This window comes from Microchirus variegatus (assembly GCF_963457635.1).
Source record: "Microchirus variegatus genome assembly, chromosome: 4".
Lineage (NCBI taxonomy): Eukaryota > Metazoa > Chordata > Actinopteri > Pleuronectiformes > Soleidae > Microchirus > Microchirus variegatus.
In genome coordinates, this window is record NC_139805.1 from 17,296,127 (window position 1) to 17,321,227 (window position 25,101).

At 38.7% G+C, this 25,101-nt stretch overlaps 3 protein-coding genes across 3 annotated transcripts; all 3 read left to right on the forward strand.

The window, feature by feature from the left end:
* The first annotated feature begins 19 nt into the window (after nucleotides 1–19).
* On the forward strand, nucleotides 20–6,342 carry LOC310926616 (ras-related protein Rab-8A). Its single transcript, XM_083888785.1, has 8 exons — nucleotides 20–170; nucleotides 710–770; nucleotides 1,899–1,959; nucleotides 2,284–2,361; nucleotides 2,727–2,816; nucleotides 2,934–2,999; nucleotides 4,146–4,196; nucleotides 4,309–6,342. The coding sequence occupies exons 1-8, from the start codon at nucleotides 47–49 to the stop codon at nucleotides 4,396–4,398; spliced, it is 621 nt and encodes a 206-aa protein (XP_083744911.1). The 5' UTR covers nucleotides 20–46; the 3' UTR covers nucleotides 4,399–6,342.
* A 3,204-nt stretch (nucleotides 6,343–9,546) lies between these two features.
* Nucleotides 9,547–12,055, forward strand: hsh2d (hematopoietic SH2 domain containing; the record flags this gene model as incomplete). Its single annotated transcript, XM_083888193.1, has 5 exons — nucleotides 9,547–9,665; nucleotides 10,133–10,222; nucleotides 10,306–10,471; nucleotides 10,622–10,864; nucleotides 11,729–12,055. 5 exons carry the CDS (start codon nucleotides 9,547–9,549, stop codon nucleotides 12,053–12,055), a joined length of 945 nt encoding a protein of 314 aa, XP_083744319.1.
* Nucleotides 12,056–15,221: 3,166 nt separating this feature from the next.
* Nucleotides 15,222–23,183, forward strand: tax1bp3 (Tax1 (human T-cell leukemia virus type I) binding protein 3). Its single transcript, XM_083887439.1, has 4 exons — nucleotides 15,222–15,344; nucleotides 16,824–16,943; nucleotides 20,550–20,627; nucleotides 21,326–23,183. Exons 1-4 carry the CDS (start codon nucleotides 15,306–15,308, stop codon nucleotides 21,470–21,472), a joined length of 384 nt encoding a protein of 127 aa, XP_083743565.1. The 5' UTR covers nucleotides 15,222–15,305; the 3' UTR covers nucleotides 21,473–23,183.
* The last annotated feature ends 1,918 nt before the right edge of the window (nucleotides 23,184–25,101 follow it).

Sequence of the window (25,101 nt, forward strand, 5' to 3'; positions counted from 1 at the left end):
TCTCCACACCGGGCGGGATATCCGCAGTAGTAAGCTAGCTAATAACATGGCGAAGACTTACGATTACTTGTTCAAACTACTTTTAATCGGCGATTCGGGCGTCGGAAAGACCTGCGTGCTCTTCAGATTTTCAGAGGATGCCTTCAACTCAACGTTTATCTCTACTATAGGTGGGTAAAAGTCGGTTTTGTTGGAGTGTCTTGGGCGAAAAGTGGCACAAGGAGCAGCCCATCCTGTCGTGCTAATTTGTTGCTAACTCCTCTGGCTAGCGATCGTGTTGTGCTAATGGCTATTCAGGAAGCAGCCAAGCCGGCGTGAAATATGGACTTTTCCCTTAACAGTCAGCGATATTATTACCAACTGTGATGCTACAACATATAATCTGGATACATTTTCAACTAAAGCAGGAACACAGCCCGTGGTTTTAAGCGAATATCGGATACGGCTTGACTATGACAAGTTGAGCTAACTAGCTACCATGGCTGTCAGTGAGCTAGCGTCAGTGGGCAGTGTCATTCCTTCATATGACCAGCTGTACTTTGCTCACTCCTATCCAACATTACATCTGTTCTAATAAGTCCACATGCATTACTGTCTCTACCAACGTGATGTTGGATACAATTTGACACTGCTTGACTCTTTAAAAAAAGAGTTAGTTGTTCTTAAGTTGGTAAATAACGTGGTTTTATTTGTTTGCTTGTTTTTCCAGGTATTGACTTCAAAATCAGAACAATAGAACTAGATGGGAAGAAGATCAAGCTACAGATATGGTAATTAAGTCCTGACAGTGTCACTTACAGGTTGAGAGGTAGAGGTCATTAACATTCACTTGTCAGGTGCATCTTTTGTAAGGTTGTGTAAATGTTGTGTGTAAATACTAGTGACAGCTATAAGTGAGACTGAGATTGTAGCAAACTCCTCTGCTCATTCCTCCCTTCCTGTGCTTGACCGGAAACTACAGTGGCCTTGGTTCGTCTTTGTTAACTCTGGCCAGTTTGTTCATTCATGCTGCTGTAGAAACATGCCATCACAGGATGGTGGCCTCCATTAATCAATGCCTTTGGCTAAAGTACATTTAAAACACTAATTGTAAAGCTGCAATGACCTAATGGTATTTATCGTATTGCCTATACCCTCATACAAACAAACAAACACTCATTGGTACTATATTCAATTTCTCTCTGTCAAAAAAACTCACAAATGTTGCACATTGGAACTTTTAATACTTCAGGCCTTCTTTATGGTGGGTACGAATAACAACTTTATGTACTACTGATTGAGACATTGGTCGATTACTGTTTTCACTTTGACATTCAATAATAGCAGTTACAGACATATTTGTGCTGACGCATTTATTTCCTAGCCTATGACCTAGTCATTTATAAACACTCAATGTGGAAAACACCCATATATGAACTGGGCAAACAACATTGGGAACACCTCCCAGTGCAACACAATACTTATTGTGACTTGACTTTATAAACTGAATGTTTTTATTCACATTGGTCGGGTGTTTTCATTGCATAATTGAATAGAGCAACAGGACTCTTATTGTTGCTGTGTTGTAATGCACAAGCCATATAAAGAGGTTATATCACCAAAAGCACATGGATATAGATAAACAGCTCATTTATTACTCTATGATAGTAAGAGCCTGTAAATTATTTATATAATCTTTAACACCTTGCTCATTAATAAGTATAATGCAGGTTTGTTGTGTATGTTTCTGTTGTCGGAGGTTCCTTCACTCTAAATTTGACATATCTTATGTGTGTGTTCATTTCGGCACTTATTGAAGTAATAAATGGGACATATTTGGTATTACAAAGGAGCACCATTAGCAGTTCTGTATTTATCTATTTATTCAAATATTTTGTTAAGATGTGTTTTCTGTGTAGGGATACAGCAGGACAGGAGAGGTTCAGGACCATCACAACAGCCTACTACAGAGGAGCCATGGTAAGCATTGCATTATCAGTGTTTCAGCTCAAAGAAAATACATGTACAGATCATTTCCCAGAATGGCTCATGACACTGTTTTATAGGGACGCTCGACCTATATTTTATCACCACTCTCACTTTAGTCCAAAATCTGTTTGTGTGCACGATTGCTCTTTGTTGTCCTCTGGTATTTTAAATGCCATGCCTTCACTTGTGGCTGCACAATCATGTGATCCATGGCTAATTCATCTCTAAGTCCTTTTCTATGAACTAACAAGAATTAGCGTGGAAAGACTCCATTGTTGTGTGGCTGCTCAGTTCTTTCTTCTATAAACCCTCCAGGGCATCATGTTGGTGTATGACATAACCAACGAGAAGTCTTTTGACAACATCAAAAACTGGATACGGAATATAGAAGAGGTAACCCTTTGTATTATTTATTAACAGATGACAGATAATGATAATTCTAACAATGAATGTCAGATAAATAAAGAAAGGTATTTGCTATTGAGGGAAAGTTCAATAGACCAGTTAATAGCGGTTTTATTCTAATTTATAATAACAACAATAAAGCATTCAAAGTGATTGTTTTACATCTTACAGTATGTTTGGAAGTATATATATATATATATAACCTTTTTTATATTGATATTGAATAAAATTATATTGCAATGTAAATTATCAAATTATTTCCCTGCCCTTTGAACAAATATTGCTTTGTGTTATATTATATTTTTTATTTGCTCTTCCTGCATGTTCAACATACCAACTTTTTCCTTCCACAGCACGCCTCAGCAGATGTAGAGCGGATGGTCCTTGGAAACAAGTGTGATGTTAATGACAAGCGACAGGTGTCCAAAGACAGAGGAGAGAAGGTGAGGCGATGAATCTGACAAAAATGTGCACTGAGAGCTTGATTAAACGTACTGCTCTAGAACAGTGTTCTCTTTGTGCACATAGTTATTATCTTTACTATTTTCTCCTGCACTCAGTTGGCACTGGAGTACGGCATCAAATTCATGGAGACCAGTGCAAAGGCAAACATCAATGTTGAGAATGTGAGTTTACACTTTTTTTGCACTGTGTTTTTATTTAGATTTTGCTTTTGATTGTTTCTACTCTGCATGTTTGAATAGTCTATAAATCAGAGGTACTAGATGATCTTAACACGCTGGAGTGCAACAATGCATTTCTTTGTCTTGCCCTTTGAATCATCCTCATTATCTGAAACCTACATAACACCAATCGTTCAGTCTCCCTGGGTTCTACATTTAACTCAAGACAAGAATCATGCTAAATCACTTTATCGGCCATAATTTAATCGTAAACACATGGTTCGTTCACTGCAAACCCATAGACAGAGTTATGTACTTTGTCATGCAGTAATTGACGAGTAAGGGCCGGGTCATACTCGACACATGCTCAAAAATGCCTGCGGTTCTGTTCGTACTAAACAAGGGACCGCGTCATTGTAGCATGTACTGGATCTCATATTCTATTTTGGTAGCTGCGATTTCTCACCATGAAATTACCACTGTTGTGTTTCTGTGTATTATTTGAGTGCTGATTTGTACATTGTGTGGTTAGCAGTGAACATCCTTATATGACCTCAAGCTTTTTTTCCATGGCTATTGTCTTCTTCATTGTCTCTTTTGACCAAAACAAAAGCGCCCCAGCCCGACCAACTGTGTTGAGTTACAGGGAGCATTCGTACAGGCCACTTGGAATCGAACTTGAGGAGTGTGTGGATTTATCCATATAGGGTCCACATGGACTATTGCAGAAATGGGCAGATAATTAAAGGCGCCATATGTAAGAATGTGGCCAAAAACGGTTACTACACTCAAATTATATATACCGAGATCTTTTAGGTTTCGCTTTCTCCGCCATTGTAGCTCAGACGTAACTGGCAACCTGTGGTTGCTCGGCAGCGGAGACTCTACTGACTGCAATGATTGGTAGACGGCGGTAGGTGGCGCCACATGCCAAAACATGATTTCAAAACATAAACATGATTTGCGGTCCGCAAAAGATTTTTTGTGAATATTTTGGCTGTACTGTTGTTGTTGGTTTACTCATGCGGACAGAAAGTATCACCCGGCCATAACACCTTACCTTTGTCACAATTTATGTTGCATTCTTCCTCCTTGTGTCCAACATGAACATTGTTATAATTGATTTTGCTCACCTGTCCTCATCTGCAGGCCTTCTTAACCCTCGCCAGAGACATCAAAGCAAAAATGGACAAGAAGCTGGTAAGGATACAGAAAAGTGGAAAGCTGATTGTTGAGTTTCCGTGCATATGTTATCTGCATGTATTTTTTTGTTGGTTCTCATTTGTGGTTTCTCATGCTTGTGTATTTTTAGGAGGGCAACAACCCGCAGGGCAGCAGTCAAGGAGTAAAGATTACAGAACAGCCCAAGAAGAGCAGTTTCTTCCGCTGCACACTCCTGTGAGGAGACTGGAGCGTTGGCATCCACCATCGCCTTAACTGTGTCCCCCACTGGACAGAACTGGACAGAGCACACTCTGATATCCGTCTCTTTTATCCCCCTCCACTTGTCTTCCTCTGCCTTTTTTTCGCGTTTGTCCTGTGATTATATACTGGGAACAACAAAAATGTATTGCTACCCTTGTCCACCAGTCGCCTATGGCCTCTGTTACATGCAGTATCACATATCTACTTATATATATATATTTTTTGTTTTACAGTGGTTCCTTAGACCTGTGGATCCAAATTAATTCCCTACATTTTGTAGACTTTTAAAGACTGCCTCCACATACGACACTTGGAGTAATCAAACAGACCTTTTTTGTAAGTATTTGTAATTTTCTTACAATATTGTCTGACGCCTAAGTGTTTTGTCACTCTGTGAAGTCGTATTTATTCAGTCCTTATCTCTAAAAGTAGCCCCAAGTAATATTTCTAGATTATTCTCAATGGGGCATCTAATTTTTATATACTCAATCATATAATACAATCTACTGATCCAAGTACAATCCCAAGTTAGTCCCATTTTATGAATTACTGTATCGCTGATTTAGGTGACCCACATTTCTTTATATGCACATTAGGTCAAAACAGCATATAAATATATCTTATCGAGTATTATTCACCATAAAAAAGCAGCAGTGCCAGTGCGTTTTACTCATCATATCAACGTTGGAGTTTACATTCCCTCTGTCCACCTGTTCTACGTTTGTCTGTTGATTTCTTAGGCTGAAACATTCCATTCATTCCTCTTGTGAACACTGAAATGTGCAATGTAGTGTATTTAGAGTCCAGTATTCACATGTTTTCAGTACATTTTTAGGGCACACTGGTTCCTCTTCTCCGGGTTGCTTTCCTCATGTTTGGTATTGCTTTGTTTGCTGCAGAGAATAGAGGTGTATTAAGTATTGAGGAAGATGATTGTTTTGATGCACTTCCATATTTGCAATAGCAATACCTGACTCTCACAGCTGGAGGCAATGCAGCTGCACAGCAGCTGGCGGCAGAGAAGGAATCGCATCGATTAATCATTGCGTTCATACTTGTTTCTAGTTGTCAGTTCCATTGGGGGAACACAACCGTTTTTTTCCGGGCCTTGGATCGGGGCTGTGGCTGTAGCAGTATTTATGGAGTGAAAACAAAACATAGCACCAAATGACAAAGTGCCCTTTTATGTTCTTATTGATTATGCACTTTTCTTTTGTTTGTTCTGTGAAAGAAAAAAAAAAGTTCTTAACGTGTTGACTATGTTTGTTGCAAGTCTTAACTGAAAGCAAAGATTATTCATGCACAACTTTCCCTCTTCCCTCTCTGTTTGCCCCCTTTAAATACATCTGAGCACTGACATACGATTTAAAGATATAACCTTTTCATTTAATCGTTTTCAAGCATTTTATTCATTTGCATTCCTATTGATGCATTTGGGAACCCAGGATGCCGTCTTCACTTCATTTACTCCTCTTCCTCTACACCTCTTTCCACTTATCCCACTTATCTTTTGATTTCTTTATGTTCTGTGTTTTCTTTCTCTTTTGGCCCTGTATCACAGCCGTCTGAACTATGCATGTTTTTGGGTGCGTAGAAAACCTCAAAAAGCTTTGCACATTTGACCTGACGAGCTTTGTTTGAGATTAGAAATGTGCATAGGATTCAGCTTTTTTAAATTTTCTGCTGTCACTCCACATTCTATTGCATATGGTATAAGCTTGAGCAAGTTTTAGAATGGGGAAAGTGACTGAAAGCTTGTTAGAATCGCCTTGGTTTGTTTTGGTTTTTTTGCCCTGAGTGACAGTTTTTTGTTTTTCTAATTCTGAAAAAGATTAGTCTGCAGCTGCAAAAATATTAACCTGTGGATCCAAGTCATCATTGATGGACTTAAACGTTTAAGCACTGTTTTGGTTAAACTGACTCTCGCTCATTAAAAAAAAAAAAAACACACTGTTTTTAGACTTAAGATTGGCTTTAATTTGGTTTGACCCGGTTCTTTTGTTTGGATTGTTTGAAATGTTGTCCCATTTTAATCCCGTCAGTTGTCAGACATTTGGATTTCTTCACTGATTATTGATGGGGGGGGGAATTTAAATAATTCTGCAATTGTAAATAAGATCTACAATTATTGAACTGTAGTTTCAGAAATGTATTGATCTACGGCTTTTGTAGACGAGTGTACTTTGAATTGTGAAACATGAGATTCTTAAATGTTAAGTCGGCTTACATTTGCACCATTTATCATTGGAGGTTCATGTATATTAAATATGTAACACCTTTGTTGGGGAGGATCATTCAAGCATGTGTTTTGTTAATGTTTGCTATTTGGCTTTGGGTTATTATTAGTGAATCAAGCAGATAATTGCAGCTTTGCATCCAAAAACCACTTTATATGAACATGAAAATTTCTATTCAGAAGGACTTTCTGAAGGATTATGTACTTATTATAGTATTATATTTTCTTAACCAACCATGGAATATGGAGGACCTGACTTTATAGGAAATAAACAATTGAATTAAGAAATGGATTTTAATGCTTTGCTTATTTTTGTTTAAACATTGAATTTGAATTGTCAAGTCAAAATGTTCTAGTCAGCTGACCAATTCAAATAATAATAAAAAAAAATGATGTCAGGATTTATTTTCCTTTTATTATCCCTTATTTGTTTTCTTTCAGTCTGTTATTAATTGTGACATTTAATCCTCATTATCTTGGATTAGACACCATGGACCTGTTTGTTTGTCGTAAATTAGGATTTAAAGCTCATGTGGAGCTTGTATTGCCTCCTGTGGATTTACGAGTAATTACCAAAACGCTGCGAGTTTTGGTCTTTAAAGGGGACATATTATGCAAAATCAACTTTTTAATCCTTTGTATACCCTTACAGTGTGGACTCTGGAGGCCCTATCAGTTGGCAAAGTGTGAAAAAAGATGACTCACTCATGTTTTTGTGGTCCTCTTCAGTCTTATTACAGGAGATAAAACACGTGATGGTGACTTCCGTGCTCATTGGGACGTCACAATGTGCTTTGTCCGTAAAACACATGAGAGTGCTTTGGCAGGGTGATTGAACTGCTGTGGTGCTTCATCCTTATGGTATTTTGACCAAAGCATGTTACAGACATAATCATTAGGACACCAGGGAAGTAGGTTAACTTGGAAAAATAAGGTATAATATGAGTCCTTTAAGTTATGTGTTCTATATCTGTATTTTAACTGTATTCAGGAAACCTGGGGCTGCTGTTCCTTGGTCGAGCAGTTGTGAAGGAGTTGTTTTGCTGCATTTTTTCCACTATCAGACAGTCACATTTGAGAGAAGCACAAAATTGCGTTGGTGATTCGAGGTTTATTTTTAGTCGGCGATTCCACTCCTGATACTTATTATGGGAGTGACTTGTTGTCTTCAGCTGTCTCGCTTTGCTATGTCCCCATTCGTATCTTAACTCCACCTTGTCTCCATCAGTCATTACTTAAAAGGTGTAATGTTTTTGGATGACATGTAAACAAACACTGCTGTGTGGAGCTGACAGGCTTAATCGACATTGAATGAACTCATCGGACAAAAGTTTGAATGTAGCAGACATTTGTTTGTATTTAAAAGCTACCCAGTACAACTTCAATGTTCAGTTTGTGCATGTCTCTTTGTAATAGAACTGTGACCTTTATTTAGTCCATTCTCAGGACTTTCCAGGTTTGGCAGTAATGTTTAATTGTCTGAGGTTAACAGTCAAGTCGCACTAATAAGCAGTGTTAACAGCGGCTGAGGATTTAATTAAAAGAAAAACATCGTCAGCATTTTACGATGAGCACTAGTTCATCTAACAGATAGACAGTGCATGTGAGCAGCGATGATATCGCCGCATATGTCAAACCTGATTTTCAAGATAGTTGCCTCCTGCCAGTAAGAGCAGAAGTAGATCCAGTCACACAACTCCAACAGCGTGGTTAGACTGTAGTTCATGATGCAGTCGTGACCTAAGCATTAGTGAAGCAATGTCTCCATTGTTCCCCTGGTGTGACTGGATAACTCCAAAGAAACTGATGTGAAAATGAAAGTAAATAATTAAATGTGTCTCGTTAACTACGAAGTGAAACCATGTGAGAAATTAAGCACCCTTAAAATTCAACAAAAGCATAGAAGTTCTTATTCTTGTCTGCTCATTACAAAATCACCATATACTATATAGTCATTTTCTGCACCCTGTTTTATTAGGTCGAGTGATAAAGCAGTATTGAAGTCATTATATGATCTAAAGAAGAGGAACACAACAGTTCACACAATGAGCAATCTCTTGGCGAGAGAATAAAAACATTTTAACAGGCAGAAATCTGTCAGGTAGTCTATTATGACCTCCTTTTTGAAGCTTCCCTTTTTCGCAGACTGAAACCTGTGTAGGACTAGAAGAGTTGGACCTCTCTTTATCTGCTGTTTCCTTTGACAGCCTTTCAAACTGTGAGTGTCTGTCCAAAGGTTTTGTCTCCACCCCTAAAGTCAGGCAGTGACAGGAGAGCGAGCTCTGCTGTGACATTTCATCGCCGAGCCCGCCAGACGAGGTGAGTTATTATTTGTTTTTCTCCCGTGAGTTGTGTTTATTTCAAATCAACAACAATGACATTGATATAGAACATCCAATCATTTTGACCCACAGTAAGTGCTCAAGGTACAGGTGTAAGGGTTTGACTGAAGCACATTAAGTGAAGTTTGTAATGAATGCTGCACACAAACTAGCCAAATTGTCAATGATTTTTACATTTAAAATGTAAATGTGGTGTTTATGGTTAAAAAATAGAACATGTATTGTTGGGTTTCGATGTTTTGAAACCCAACAAGCTGAATTATGAATTTAAAAAAAACTATATAGAAGTAGTTTGATGTATTTTTCAAACATTTTAAATCCCTGTCATTTGAATGTGTTACGTATATCAATAATACATCAGCCTACACATTTTTTACTGTACTGTAAATACTGTTATGTAAGTATACGCCATGTTCTCTACGCACTTACCTTGCATATGAGGATTCACTGAGGTGTAATTTACACCATTGCAGGCCTTTGTGTTGAGCAATGTATTTTTTTTTTTTTTTTTTTTAATCCAGCAGATTAGTCTGATTAAAGGAGCAGAATGTGGAGTCAGTCATTACAAGGACAACAGACTGTCACCTGGTTCACACAGTCCCAGCTCCAGTCTGTCGTCACAAATGGTATAGTCCCTGAATGGTTTCATGGGATCATCTCCAGGAAGTAAGAATTTAGTGTCAATATCTAGTGAGTTCATGAGTTACTAACTTTATTAAAAGGAGTAAAATAAAGAAGTAGTAAAGCTTGTGATATGCTGTATTGTATGTATGTACTGTATAGCCTCACAATAAAAAAAAACAAAGCCTCCCATAAAGCACAGATACAGTATAAGAATAATGCAATATATAACATTTACATTGTGCAAAACAAACTCAGGATGTAATATCAAAACCAACCAACAATATAGCCCAAAAGGAAAAAGAAAGGACATGTGAAATAATTGGACAAATAATTTTGTTTATGATGCATTTTCATGAAATAAGTCACTAAATCAGTCCAAACTGCACACTCATAATTCATACCTTTATTCTATTTGTATAGCCATTATGTAGGAAAATTACCTATGTGTGATTGAATACATTCATATATTGTAGTTTTTAACATAGTCCATCATTTAATTATTTGTGCAGGGTGGCAGAGGAGCTGCTTTTACCCAAGCCTCCTGGCTACTTCCTCATCAGAGTCAGCGAGAGCAGGATTGGTTACACTCTCTCGTGTCGGTGAGCGTTTGCAGCATTAAAGGAGATTTATTTTGTTATTGGACTCATTCTAACGGTTCGAAGTCTTGCTCATATCCACTCAGTGTTGGTGACAGCTGCAGACATTTCATGATTGATGCACTGGAAGGAGGCCAATACATCATAGTGGGCGAGAATAGGCATTACCGCTGTCTGCAGGACCTTGTGGACTTTCATCGTCGAACTCCCATCATGCCTTTCAGTCAGGTGTTGACTGTCGCTTGTGGACAGGTATTGTCTTATGTAGTAGAAATGATTGAATTGACAACACTAGATATTTGCTTTTTCTTGCATTTACGGTACATTTTTAAGGACCTACCAAGTAGACTCTATGAAAGAAAATCACAAAATGAATCGTATTCCGTCTTCTCTCTCTATAAGCCCTCAAGTGACCAGACCAACTATGCCGAACTTCTGTTTCCTCAAAAACGCCTGAGACCCGATGACGGTTTGCTGCAGAGCAACTCGACGCAACTGAACTGGAGCAACAAAGAATCACAGGAGGAAACGGTCAGACCAGCACTTCCATATCGACCACAGAACCTGGTCAACTCTGCAGTCCTGGCTCCAAACAACAAACCAAACCAACATTACCCAGATCTGACAGAAATATCTCCTGCCACGGTAATAATGACTTTAACAAGGTCCACCACAGTAGTTCTCTGACACACTTAGGAAGCAGTCATTCATCTGTTACAGTCTACTACTTATTTGTGTCATACACTTGAGTATATATATAGTATATACCAACTTTTTTTCCCCGACAATTTATGAACTATGATGCTGTTTAACAACACATTCAAAGACATAATTCTCACAACCTTGTAACAAATATTGTTCTCCCAAAAAGAAGAAATAAACAGCACAAACATGACTCTGCTAAAACGCTTTTGCTGATTTTTATTACATTTTTTGTGCAGAGTGAAGCATGCAACATATTGGATTTTTGGATTGTATTGGATCCGATATCAGATCCAGTTTTCGATACTGATCGATAACTGATCGATAACTGATTGTTAACTTTGGTTCTGTGTTCAAACTCATTGGGGAGCAACACATTTTAAGCACTAATAAAATGAAGTAAATGCTGCCCCAACTTCTAAAAAGCTATATTCTCTAAAAAAAATAAATAAATTCCATGGTTAATAGCTATGCTAAGTCCAAGAAGATGAATGCATGTCGTAGCGTTGCACGGGAAAAAAAAAAATCACTGCCAATAATGAAGCAAACTAAGAAATAAAACATGTTCACCAGGAGCCAAAGCCAATAAAAACCCATGTGTATTGCAGAGTAATTTGACCCAGGAGGGAAAGTCGATCAAACACATTCCCACAGGTCAAAAACCTGTTTCAACTGGGAAACCAGTGGAACCAGCTGTCAGTAACGGGATGCTGGTTACACATTTGAAGTATTCATCTTTTTTTCAGTTCATACTCACGTTTTCATTGCCTTCTGCTGTGCTCTGCTGTGTCTTTCATGATGTTCCAGAACCAGGTCTGTATCAGGACGGTGTCTGCACCTCATGCTCCCAGTGAACACCCGCTCAGCAGCAACAGTCAGCCTGCAAAGAGCCACGATGTGAGGCTGTCGGTTGTCTCCAACCTAAAGATTCTGAGGAAGAAATTACAAAAGAAAAGCACACCACAGCCCCATTTGTATGCAGAGATTAACGTGCCGGCACAAGACAACAGTGAGTACCAGGAGATCTCAGACGAGCACGTTGTCGATGGAACACACTTTGGCGGCGTTCAAACTGAAGAGTTACCTTACGAGTACCTGACGCCTCCTCCCTTTGCCCCAGGCTACGACACATAAGTGCAGCCTTATATGTAGTTTATGAATCGGATGTGAAATACGTTGTATAATGAACACAACAGGCTGTGAACGCAGGTCAGAAAAAAGCAGCATACAGGACTATATATTATGTTGAGTTTCAAGTGTAAAGTGTAGGCCCCAATTCAGAACTTTAACATCTAGCCTCAGTGATCTGATCGCATGCGTTCAGTAGGACTGTTCCTGGGTCATTAAAATGCGTCCTGGACGTGTTTCTTATGACCTCATTATGATCGGAGCCTCATTCGTTTTAATACGCACTGATGTAATGACTGTTTGCAGGAACATAATGACGCCTGACTCTACAGATTTGCCTGCTGTCAGCATCTTTGAATGGATCACAGCTCTGGATCACTGCTGGAATATGAAATAAATAAATCATACAGCAATTCACGTTAACAGTTTGCCAGTGGCTGCAAATACATTAACGTATGAGCGCCGATTAGTGTAAAACAATATATTTTTTCAAATAGATTTCTGTGATTGGACATAAGTTTGCGTGCAGGACGGATTGGGAATGTTCTCACCTGTACAGTATGTGATGTGATCACAGAGGATGGATGTCTAAATATGTCAAACACACAGGGGTTTTAGGAGGTTGATAATATACAGTGTGCAAACATTTCCTACGCATGCACCCAAAGCATAGCTGTTTGAGCACTGTCTGCATCACACTAAATCCACTTACACCTTCCGCTAAAATATAGTCAGTTGTCGCTAAGAGGAAACTTGGACCTTGTAAGGTAACGTGATTCAAACATCAAAATATTTATCAGAAACATTTACATTATCTTTTAGTAGTTCCTTAGGTGAGAGCAGATCCTGTGATGCATTACTGTCAATGAATCCTGAAATGTATATAGTAATACTATATGTGCAAATATGTCATAAAATGAGCCACTAAATGGATCACTTTATTTGTAGAATCATCAAATGAATTAATAGTGATACAAGCGAATAAATCAGAAGAGTAGAAGAGTTGACTCATGACTAATAACTAAGAAGGAATAATCAGTAAACAAATCAACTATTTATATGTATATATCCTATATACTATGCTATATGTATATGAATATGTGTGTGTGTATATATACATATATATATATATATATATCACAAATGAGTTATAGTGAGCACTACACCTTTACTGCAGCAATCCATCCACATGGCAGGTGAGACATATGGAGATGCTGATTATAGAGAATTGCACAGGTGTAGCTCGGACTGGTCACAATAATAGGTCGCTCTATAATGTGCAGTTTTGTTCTCAACCCTAGAACACCATTGGTTTTCACCCGAGCAAATAAATGTATGTGATTTTCATGAAAACCAAGTTTTCATCTTCATTATTTATTTATTTTTGTAGAATTTTTTTGTTCCCAAACTCCTAATTTTCCAGTAATTTTGGAGCATTTTATATGGTCCCTCATGATGCTTTTCTTTCATTTTGTTAGACATGACACAGTTTAAAATATAAGAACACTACTCAAATGTGTCATGTATTGTCATGTTTTGATATATATTTGATATATGACAAGTACTTTTTATTGGGTGTATTTATTATCTTGGGTGGTAAAAATCACCCGGCATTAGTGATGGTGTTTTGAATTTGAGCGATAGTGTTCTAGGGTTAGACAAGCACTTTTATTTGGCACTGAGCTCCACCTTCACATGTAGGTCATTTTTGTGATCCACTCCTCCTCCTCGTCCACGATGTTGATGTGAGTGTACCTGCCCAGTGGATGGATTATCTTGTATTTTTTTTTTATTTGATTTGTGTGTTGCATTAATATTTTGTTCAGTCTGTATTGGTCCCTAACTGAAGCTAATTTACTGACCACTTTGCAGGTTCTAGGCCTTTTGATTCAGGTCAGATGTTTGTGAAAGTCTGAAAGAGGAAGTCTGATCATATGTAAATCAAAAAATAGCAAATGCTTTGAATACAAGAAGTATACAGGATCTGATGCAGCTCGGTTATCAACAGCAGGTCTGTGACAGGTGGTGGAAACACAGAAACTGGTCAGGCTTGTTTCAGAGGTAGAAAAGTACAGGTCAGTAAGATTTACATTGATGTTTATGTGACTCACTTTACCAATGAGAAGTGTGAAAAGATGCAACGTGACTGAGATAATAAATCACTTAAAAAGAATTGGACTCTTTTAAAGTCTCATTGTGTTGCTCACAACATTTTCTTTTTTTGCAGGAGCAAAGCTTTTTTTTTAATTCACCCATATGTTTGTTCCTGCTCTACTTCTGCACAGTTCCTCATTCTTTCTTCACTTCTCAATCTGAACTGTGCATGTCATTGCTTCAGTAAAGAGGATTAAAAAAAAAAAAAAGATGTTAAGGACACATGGAAACAGGTCGTACATGGTGGTCTGGGATCTGCTTTCACATCAAGATCCCATTTCCATCTCTCATCATAACAAATTAAAACTATATTCATGAATTATGACACAGGGTATGGACCTTTATAGATAGAACTGATTTAGCATGACCTATATTTCAGAAATGTACACAAATGTACTGTAGATATTGAACTTTCTGACATCAGTTCATGGGGCCATTGTTGTTAATAAGATGATCTGTTTTAATCAATGAATTGCTCCTGTATATGTAATTATATTTTTCTGTCTCGTTATGACATAAACTTTTTGTTTATTATGTAGCTTGTTCTACCTGATTCATTAAGCCTTATAATTGTGTACATTAATATGACTGAATTATGTCATATTTCATTCTTGTGCCTCGTTTCAATTGGTTTATCCTTCAAGCACTTCAACAGTTTTAAAGCAGCAGAGCAATACTTAATTTAAGTTCAGCTGTGATATATTAATTTTCCAACAATAATGTTCATTGATTTGAGTCGTTTTCCCACATGTAGAACATCCATGTGTCAGCTGATCCCACTTCCTTTTAAGGAAAACACAAGACTCTGCTCCAGCATTCTTTACACAGTCAGTGGGGCGATGGCCAACAGGTAGACACCGCCCTCGTGTGCTGCTCCCGTGCTACAAAACGCGCAATCCTGTACTGATTGGAGACGCGGTGACGTCATGCTGGAAGTCGTTGGTTTCTATCCAGGGATCATCCCGCTGCTGACGCTCACGCAAAGACCGAGGAAGTTCTCGTCATAACGTCTAACACGCTTTCGTTCACACTTTTTTGTAATATATAGTTGTTTTCGCGACTTTCTTCGTTGTGTTCGAGTGTGAAACATCCCGACAACAGCATGTCTTTCGTCCCGGGACAGCCGATGTCTGTTGTAGCGGTAAGTTTGGGAGGGGAGCGGGGCTGTGCCCTATTGTTCAGCGGTTTGACCATAAAACCCGTGTCAGTGCCGAACAAAACCGAGACAGATAACACTGTTTAAAACATGGTAGACTAGTTCTCTGAGTCAACATTGGTGAAAAGCCTAACTTTGTTTGTTAAATCCCGGTGTAGCAACAGCGAGAACAGAGGTTTTTGACTGACTTCGCCGCATAAACACGAAACCATCACGCCAGGTTGTTGTTTAAGAAGAAGTGAGACAAAATGGGAGAGACAAGTGTGTCCCTAACATTGTGTTGTTGACTCTTACTATAAAAACATTGTTAGGCAGATGCAAAAGCTAAGGTACAGCTTAGCTTAAAGTGAACAGTTGAAATGGGCGTCACCATTCAGTCTTCCTGGTGGACACGGTCTCCTAATATCAGCTGTAAGTACATTTACAAAGACAAGACGAGTTCTCATTGAAATTATAAAAGATACATAGTCTATTTCTATAAATATGACAAGACGTTAGTTTGACTATAAGGAATGACCATTACATGTATCTGTGACGTCATTCTTACAAGTCAAAAAGTACAGATATCTGCTGCAATTCAGTTTGTACTAGTCAGAATGACGTCACTTTTGCCATTCATGTGCATGGGGGGTTGTCATTATATAGATATGTCTCTAATTCTAGTTTCAGATATCTATAAGGTCAGTCTGAATATCTGAAACCTTGATACCTTGAAAGGAAAATGTAGATCATCTTCAATTGGTGATAATGTGACATATTGCCATTGAAGAAAATGTATTGTTTCATGTCTTAGTATAAAAAATATAGAAATACTAGTGTATAAATAACTGTGCCAGAAAGTCCTGACCGAATGTCTGACTCTTCAAAACAGAAGAGCTCCATCATCCTCAGACTTCATTGTGTCGGCCACAGCACTAAAAAGGACTCACTGCTTATTCATCACCATCATGCACACAGGCGGTCTTTGTCTGGACGAGTGTTGTCTACGAGTCCCGATGCCAGAGTCACACATCCATCTGGTTTCTTGAGCCTGCAGCTGCTTGTCTGTGTCAAAGGCAGGGCTGCACTTATACAGTCAATGTGGGCTTCAATAACCAGAGGGCAGAATCTGAAATCCACCATTTGTCATGTGCTGAAACCAAGTATAGTAGGTCTGTGGTAGATTAATCACAAATTATAGTAACTTGGTTTTTCTAGTCATTTCCAGTTTGAGGTGTTCCTCTCATATAATCTGTCTTTAATCATCAGTAATGTACAGGAATGTGTCTTACGAACAGTATAGAGACGGGCATTGGCTCAGTTATTCAGCACTGACAGACACTTGGTTCAGATTTCCAACAACCAGTCAAAACTCTTTCTCCGACTCGTCTGTGTTATGACTTGTTTGGGAATGGTTTGTTAGCCTCCGCGAGGACGTTATATCTGATTTCTCTTTTTTTTCTTTCCTTTTTTTTTATGGAACAGCAACGAATTGAGATTCAGAAACTGCGACAGGGAGATCATCTGATCCTGGGCTTCAGCATCGGAGGAGGGATAGACCAGGATCCTGGGCAGAACCCTTTCTCTGAGGATAAGACTGACAAAGTAAGTGTGTGTGTGTGTATGACAAAAACCTGGTCCTAATGAGGCACAACCTCATTTCTGAGGTAAGGCATTAATTGTTTATTGTTAAGGTTAATGCAGTGTACTGTCCTCATAAGAATAGCAGCGCAAGCCTTTGTGTGTTTGTGTCTGTCAAGTATTCAGCAAATCAACATTATCATCACCATCATTATCATTATTACCAGACTACAACAACAGGCCAGCCGATGTACACAGGAATGTCCATGAGTGTGTGACTGACTGAGTATATATCTGTGAAATCAAATCAAATAATTTATTGTCCCTTTAGTGTAGCTACAGAACAACGCACAGCATGTCAGAAACAACAAACAGCCCACAAAGAGAATATACAGTGACTAACACAGAATATAAAAGATGAATATAACACCTTCCCTAAAAAAAATGGTATAGTACCACACATAAAAATATTACAAATTACGTTACATTACACCATTTTGTTACACCTCTGGTTGGCCAGCTCGGTGTTCAACTTTGGCCATTGCTCTTTCAAAGTGAGTCATTGTGAACAGTTCCTATTATGTCACTTGTTTTTATTACTTAGCTCCTGTGTCAGGTGTTTGCCAAGTTCTGCCTGCAGAGAGTGATATGCTGTCATGGCAGCACACATAGCTTAAAGGACCCATCCATCCATCCATTATCTACCGCTTTATCTTCCACCAGAGGGTCGCGGGGGGTGCTGTGCCTATCTCAGCTGACATTGGGACCCATATTATGCAAAATCAACTTTTTAATCATTTAAATTCTTATATTTGGGACTCTGGAGGCCCTACCATTTGCTAAAGTGTGAAAAAAGATGACTCATTCATGTTTTTGTGGTCCTCCACAGTCTTATTACAGGGGATAAAACACGCAATGTTGACTTCCGCGCTCACTGGGACATCACAAGACGCTAAATTCCTGGAATTTTTGTCTCGCAGAGCTCCGCTTTGTCAGTAAAAACGCGGGAGTGCTGGCGAGGGCAACAGCATCTGAAAATCTGAAGTCCGCGAAAAGTTATATTCTTGGCTCCACAGTGCAGCACAGAGTTCTACACAAACTTCCAGCCTCAGAGGATTTATCTGTCCAGTGGATACATGTTATATATCACGGCAATGTGCCTGCTCGAGCCTGCAAATGATCCCTTTTCCAAATGGTAACTGCTGTGAGCTCCCAGTAGCCTCTGTGGCTGATGTCCCTTAAAGCGGAACTAGACCGGAAGTTCCTATTATCGCTGTTTTTTTTGGTGTATCTGCGTCATTACCTTGTTTATGAAGCCTGACGGTTCGAAACAAACAGTTCAGCCATTGCTGAGAACGTTGTGTTTTATTGTAATCTCGGGGCTCAACGAGATCACTGAAAATCCCGTAAACGTTACGTAAGCAGCGGTTCTCCTGAACAACCGATCGTCCTGCTCCGGGCGGTAGTCCGGGCACATCCGGTTGCGTACATTGAACCGCAGAAGAAGAATTAACGTCCGTTGTGGAGGTGTTTCACGAGCAACAGTGTCTTCTGACTCTGGGTCTGACTCCGGTTTTAAGTCATAAAGGGACTGCGGCGGGGAGTCGTGACGAAGCTATTTTTAAACACTGTTAAAACAATGTTTTGATAATGAGTAGCAGTGCATCCACCGCTCCAGAGAGGGAGCTGCGCTTCTGAGAGCTGACGTGATAGATTACGTCACTTCCAGATACCTGGCCAATCACAACACAGGTGGGAAGGCTCTACGCTGGCTGGCCAATCACAACACACTCTGTCTTCTCGGCGAGATTTATGGCTAAAAATAGCACGACTGACAAGCGCTTCGAAAAGGACAGATTTCAATCGGCTCGTTTACATCAACTAGGAGGATTTTGACCATAAAAACAACTTAATATATGTAAGTAGACCTCCATAACTCACATATATGTGCAACAGGACCACTCTATGTGACCTTTAAGTTTCGTTTTACTTTATTATTTTTTTTAACTAAACAGAGCGTTCTGAACAGGGCTGTTTTGGCAGGGTGATTGAACTGCTGTAGTGCTTCATTCTAGTGGTATTTTGACTAAAGCATGTCACAGTCATGTTCATTAGGACTCCAGGGAACTAGTTTAACTTGGAGAAATATGATATAATATGGGACCTTTAACCTAAAACTATGGTTGTCACATTGAGGTTAACACTGACTGTCAGCAGAACTCCATGTTTCTGCTGTTGCACAGCAGTATGTAGGTGAGGTAAGACTGTGTTTGAGGAACAGGCTTGAACACATTATTGTAGCTTGACATGAGAACAAATCAGACTGAGGTCATAGGAAGAAAAAAGAAAAACTTGCCGCTTTGCCCTAAGCCACATGTGAATGTGCTGGCTATGTAAACACAGTGAGTTTATTCAGTGTCCCCTGCCATAGACATTCTTTACATCTTTACTGAAGCATTATAATTGCACACCCTCTCCTTGATGTCACAAAACATTTACCGTTAAAAGTGCATTGGGCTCCTGTCTCATTTTGTTGAAGAGTTTACAATATTCCAGATTTAGCTCATTAGTTGATCCCTTCTTTCATCGATCAAGTACTTTATTAAACAAATGTGAGGTTTGACTGCTGCTTTTCTCTGTCCAACAGTCAAGTGATGATTGACCAAGACACTGTACAAAAGTTAAGTGAAGGAAGTAAGAAATATGAAAAGTATGTCTAAAAAATCTAGACGGACAGATGATGGAATTAATTGTTGGCTGCAGGACTAGTTCAGTATTATAATCAACATTTTTTTTCTCTACGGGTCGCCATAATGAATGATCCGCATACTTGAGTTTGCACGGATGCCCTTCCTGATGCATTCCATCGATCAATATTAAGCTCCTGAACGCAGCATTAATATTTTAATACCACAGAGAAGGTTCATGGATGTTGTGAAGGAGGACATGAGGACAGTTGGTGAAACAGAAGAGGACAGAAGAGGGATTGGGCATCATTGAGGCAGATGATCCACTGTGGCGACTCCTAAAGGGAGAAGCCACAAGAAGAAGATCTTACCATCATCATCATTGCGTAATTTTAAAAGCCAGAGTTTATAGAAGGAATTTATACATGATAATAGCTAACATCGATTTGGTGATATATGGTTATCCTTCCTCGTGCAGTAAGATAATCTATACGTCAGGGCAAATAACTAAGGGAAACTTGGGTGAAAGTTACCTGGCTGAAGAAGAGCGAGTTTACCGCGGGTTAGTGGAGGAGAAAGCTACGTCCAAGACATAAAATTGATTCACTTTGTTCTCCAGTCGTGATTAAATCGAGAAATCCTGCACTTTGAACTTTCCGCGTACGTTTTGTTTTCTTCAGTTAGACAGATATCGTGATGTATGATTGTCTTGCAATGTATTAATTGTCACAGCCGTTTTCATCGCCGTATCGTGATGATTTCCTCCCCTAATAACAACAGAGGAAAATGTAACAATTAATTATTTTTTTGGAAGAGACAAAAGGATTTTATTTGGCTCATGTGCTATCTTTTTATTCACTGTATATTCATAATACAATCTTTTTTTGTTGGTTTGTACTTTACAATTGTTTATGAAAAGAAAACATGTGCTTTTTTTTCAAAGGGTATCTATGTGACCAGGATAACACGGGGAGGACCAGCAGAGGTGGCAGGCTTGATGATGGGAGACAAAATATTGCAGGTGGGTATTAAAACGGAGCTGCTGTGGTCTAAATCCACAAGATGGCGCTATGTGTACACAAGAGTGAGCTGTGCATTATCATCTTGTCCCATCACCCTGCTAAGAAGAGTGATGTCAACTATAGTAATAATCATAATAATAGTAATACGTAAGTGGCTCCAGCTTTTTTTTAAAGAGATATTTAAGGTTTTTTGAAATGTGGTTGCATGTGGTATTGCAGTTTCCATGGGTCATCCAGGGAGCTGGGCACGCTCACTTATAACATGGCTGCTAAATCATATCTCTGTCATCAAAATGTGGAATGTTTATGCAGGATCAGACACTGTACAAGGCGAGATTAACACGTTTATATTCATCTAACAGATCAGGATGCATTTTGTCTTTTAGTCTAGCTTCTATAGAAGACTTTCTTTCTTTCGGATCCTGTGGATCAAAATATAAAAATGTCCTCAGTGAGCTCTTGTTCAAATGATGTTAGCTGTTGACTTTGTTTTTGAAATCCTTTGTTCAAATTTATCCATGTGGCACCAACTTACTTTTTCTATATGGACATGTTGTTATTATGAGTGAGAGTGAGAGTGCACACAGGCAGGTCTATGGAAACATGGCACACTCGGCAAAGTCAATGTTGTCCATACCTGATACGAACATGAAAAAAAAACTGTCCATTCAAACAAAAATTATTTTCTTTATCCCAGGTGAATGGCTGGGATATGACCATGGTGACCCACGACAAGGCTCGTAAAAAACTAACAAACAAAAAGGAGGATATGGTACGACTTCTGGTAACCAGAAAGACATTGGAGGAAGCTGTCAAGCATTCCATGGGTTACCCCAACCAGTGACACAAGAGACACTACACTTCCAATGCAAACACCAAGGACTGAACACACTCTGATTATCTGATTTTCCCTCAAATCCAGATGATGTTTGCACCAAGGCCTTTATGACCTACCACACTTCAGACATCAGACAGGGTTTAGATGTCATATTCAGATGCGTGAAGCTGCACAAGGCAGTGGCAACCATCACAAAACCAAAATGCTTTTGCTTTACTTTTTCTGTGATTCATGTTTGTTTGAAAAACTGCAAACGGATATTAGTTTTTGGACAGTTAAAGTGGAGCAGTATTGATTTGTTCCCAGTCATCTCCCATTATTTCCTCCTACATTTGACCCAATATAGCTTTAATCAAGAACATTCATTGCTGTGAAGAGTTTTATTCAATTTAAATAAAATGTAGCCGTCATTCTTTTAAATAATGCCAAAGTAAAATCCTCAGAAAAAACTCAAGTATGTGATTAAAATATGAAAAAAAAATAGTTTTTCCATTTTCATAAAAGAAGAAATTGACAACTTTTTGGGCCAATTTTTTTCTATGACGTTAAAACTGATTGCACAGTTTGACACACTCATGTTTCTATTAGACCTCTAGAAGTCTGTCTTTTGCTATATTATTTTTTTTGGCTACGGTTTTTGCAGAAAAATTCCAATACAATTCATAGCACAAGCAGCTGTGCTTGTTACGGCACACAAAAGTTCCAGCATCTTTCCTGTCTGTTGTCTCTTTAATGGTTTTGGGGTGCTTTTTTTAAAATCATGTGTTCATTGTTTGTTTTTCATTAATTGTCCTGTTATTGACACATATTCCTTTTCTCTATCGTTTGTTGTTGACGTCTGCTCCATGTAAGGGAACATCTGATTAAATTCCAAATCCATGCAAATGATATTCTACTAGGTAGACCTTCTTTAGAATGTGACACCTGCTGGATATTTATCATTTTTAGTGAGAAAAAGTCGATCCACAAGGTTCACACTTGTGTTGCTTGATGACTTGGGAGCATACACACCTGCCTTAACCTCATACCGATATATTCCTTTTAACGATTTTCTTGTGCGTTTTAGTGTACATGTTTTGAACAACTAATAATCAAAGTGGTCAAATCAAACTTTGTGGCAAGGTAAGCATACTATATTCAGTATTTTTCAGGGGACTAAAAGCAATAATGTAAGAGCTGCGTGCAAACAGGGGCTGTATTCCTGTTTTCATGTATGGGTTCCACAGCGTCACTACAGTGGTACTATTTGAATGTCTGTCCACCTCTAGATTTTGTACATGCAAACTGTCAGTAGAGCTCAATCAAGCATTTTACTGTTAACGGTTTACTCTGAGAATGTTTCATATAAAAAAAAGACTGAAAACTAAATCTGCCTGTCTACATTTTTATTGATAAAACACAGAATCTATTTTTACCTCTTGCCCTCCACACTGCAAAGCCCTTTTTTTTTCATCCTTCTGCCCCCTCAAATAGTTTCATGTTGCCAGTTATAAAGTAATCAGCTGACACTTCAAAGCAAAGAATCCATTCCCTGACCTTTCTGTGTTTACCAAGGCATTTTGATAGAGGGCTTTCTCCACTTTCATCTCCTAAATCACTGGCCTTTCAGTGCACGATTCATCTAAATAAGACAAAACCATGACAATGACAAAGCAAAAAAAACAAAAAACTTTTTGTCACTTTCTTTTGTACATTTTTTACAGCTAAAATAAATCTTCCCTTTGAGTAAAAATTGATGTGTACATTTGTAATTTATTGTACCTATTTAGGACCTTCGGCATAAGCAGGACATGTAGTCCTCATGGACTGAAGAAATGGTTTAGTTAAAGGCTAATATTTGAATTGTGGTTAAGCATTGACTGACTGGTTGTGGTCAATGCAATGCCTTGTAAAGAACAGTTGCACAAATGTGTGTGTGTCTCTATGTGTGTTCATATGTATTTGTATTTGTACCTCTTTGCGACCTTTTCTCATTTCTGAGGCTCTGAGAAGATGTGAGTTGTGGGTAGGGTTAGGTTAAGGTTAGGGTTAAGCAGTAACTAGTTTAGTGATACGGCTGTACAAATGCATGGATAGTGCGGTGTCCTAAGAATAGCTGAACAAACCTTGTTGCTTTGTGAGGACCAAAAATCGTATAAATCATATGAAGTGAGGACATTTTGGGAAAGTGGGGGTTAAGACCTAGTTTATGGGTAATGTTTAGTGTTAGGCAATTAGTCGTGATGGTTAAGATTAGGGTAAGTGGCTAGTGTCCACACAAATTGCAAAACCAGTGTGTGTGTGTGTTCGCAGGACAAAAGGAAGCAGGCTCCATTCCACTTGCCTGGGCATCATAATACCATTATCCCATGTTATGTGACAGTAAAGTGGTCTCATAAACTCAGACTCACCAATTGGCTGTTTTCCTCTCACCAATTCCACAACATCAACATGCTCCACGTTGCTAGGTAACTAATGGACAGCTATAGGTGGAAGTGATGTGCAGCTAACTTCATTGTAGGGGGCAAAACAAGTTTTTATCCTAATTTTTCTCACCCAGAATTAAAGAATTGCTCATTTAATTTGTTTGATAACAAGATAACCCTTTTCTATAATTTACACTTAACTCACCATTTTATCAACTCACAAATCACATCACACTAAATGATGAAATATTCCACCAAAGATAATCCTGCTTAAGAGAAAACAGATAAATGTTGCTTCTTGCAGGCGAGGGAATAATTACATCCATGATCCATGCCTCCCACGTTATGGCAGGGTAATTTTGTTGCCATGGCGATGCAATCTGCTCCCATCAGTTGGGTTTTTACACCAGATTGGAACCAGAGGGACGTCCACACAGCGTCAGATCCATGCTCGTGTCGAGCGATAAACGGCGTGTTGCAGACGTTCTAACCTGTGCATTCATGTTGTTACTGAGGGAGGAGTGGTTTGATGTTGTATTATGTGGGGAGATTAAATAATAGTTACTAAATAGAACAAAGCATTCTTGTCATGACCCTTGACCTTTTGTTATTGTCCTGTATTTGTTGGGGTCTTGTTTTGTAGTTTTCATACCTGTGTATTTTGTGGACTTAACTTCCTGTTTTATTTTGTAAACAAGCTTATGTCTTGTCTCTGTCTGCCTTTGCTTCCTGCAGCCTCTCATTTGTGTTGATTACCTTCACCTGTGTTGCATCAGTCACACCTGTTTCTCATTTTCTCAGTGCACTATTTATACACCTTCCTGTCGATCTCTGTTCTGTTTGTTCCTCATGTTCTCTTGTGTTTTTTTTTTTGCACCTTGGTTGTATGTTTTTGTCTTTTCCCTTTGTTTTCTGAACCATTGTCACTTTATTCAGTTTTAAACTAAGAGAGTTGAGTTGTACTTGGGTCCGTCATTGTATCATCATTGACTTGGGCATCGGAAAAAGCCAGTAAATGTCCTTGTCCATGTCCAACAAAAATCACCAATCACAAGTGTTGAACTGCAGCTTTAAGTCATTCAGTGACATGAATAATATGAAATACTTCTGACTGGCCTCCCTCTGAGTGTACACAGATATACAAACTGGCTTAATCTGTAACCAAAAGAACCAAAAGCCTCTGTTCTTTGTTCATTAGATGTTCTCCATCTATCTGTTCCTGGGGAAATG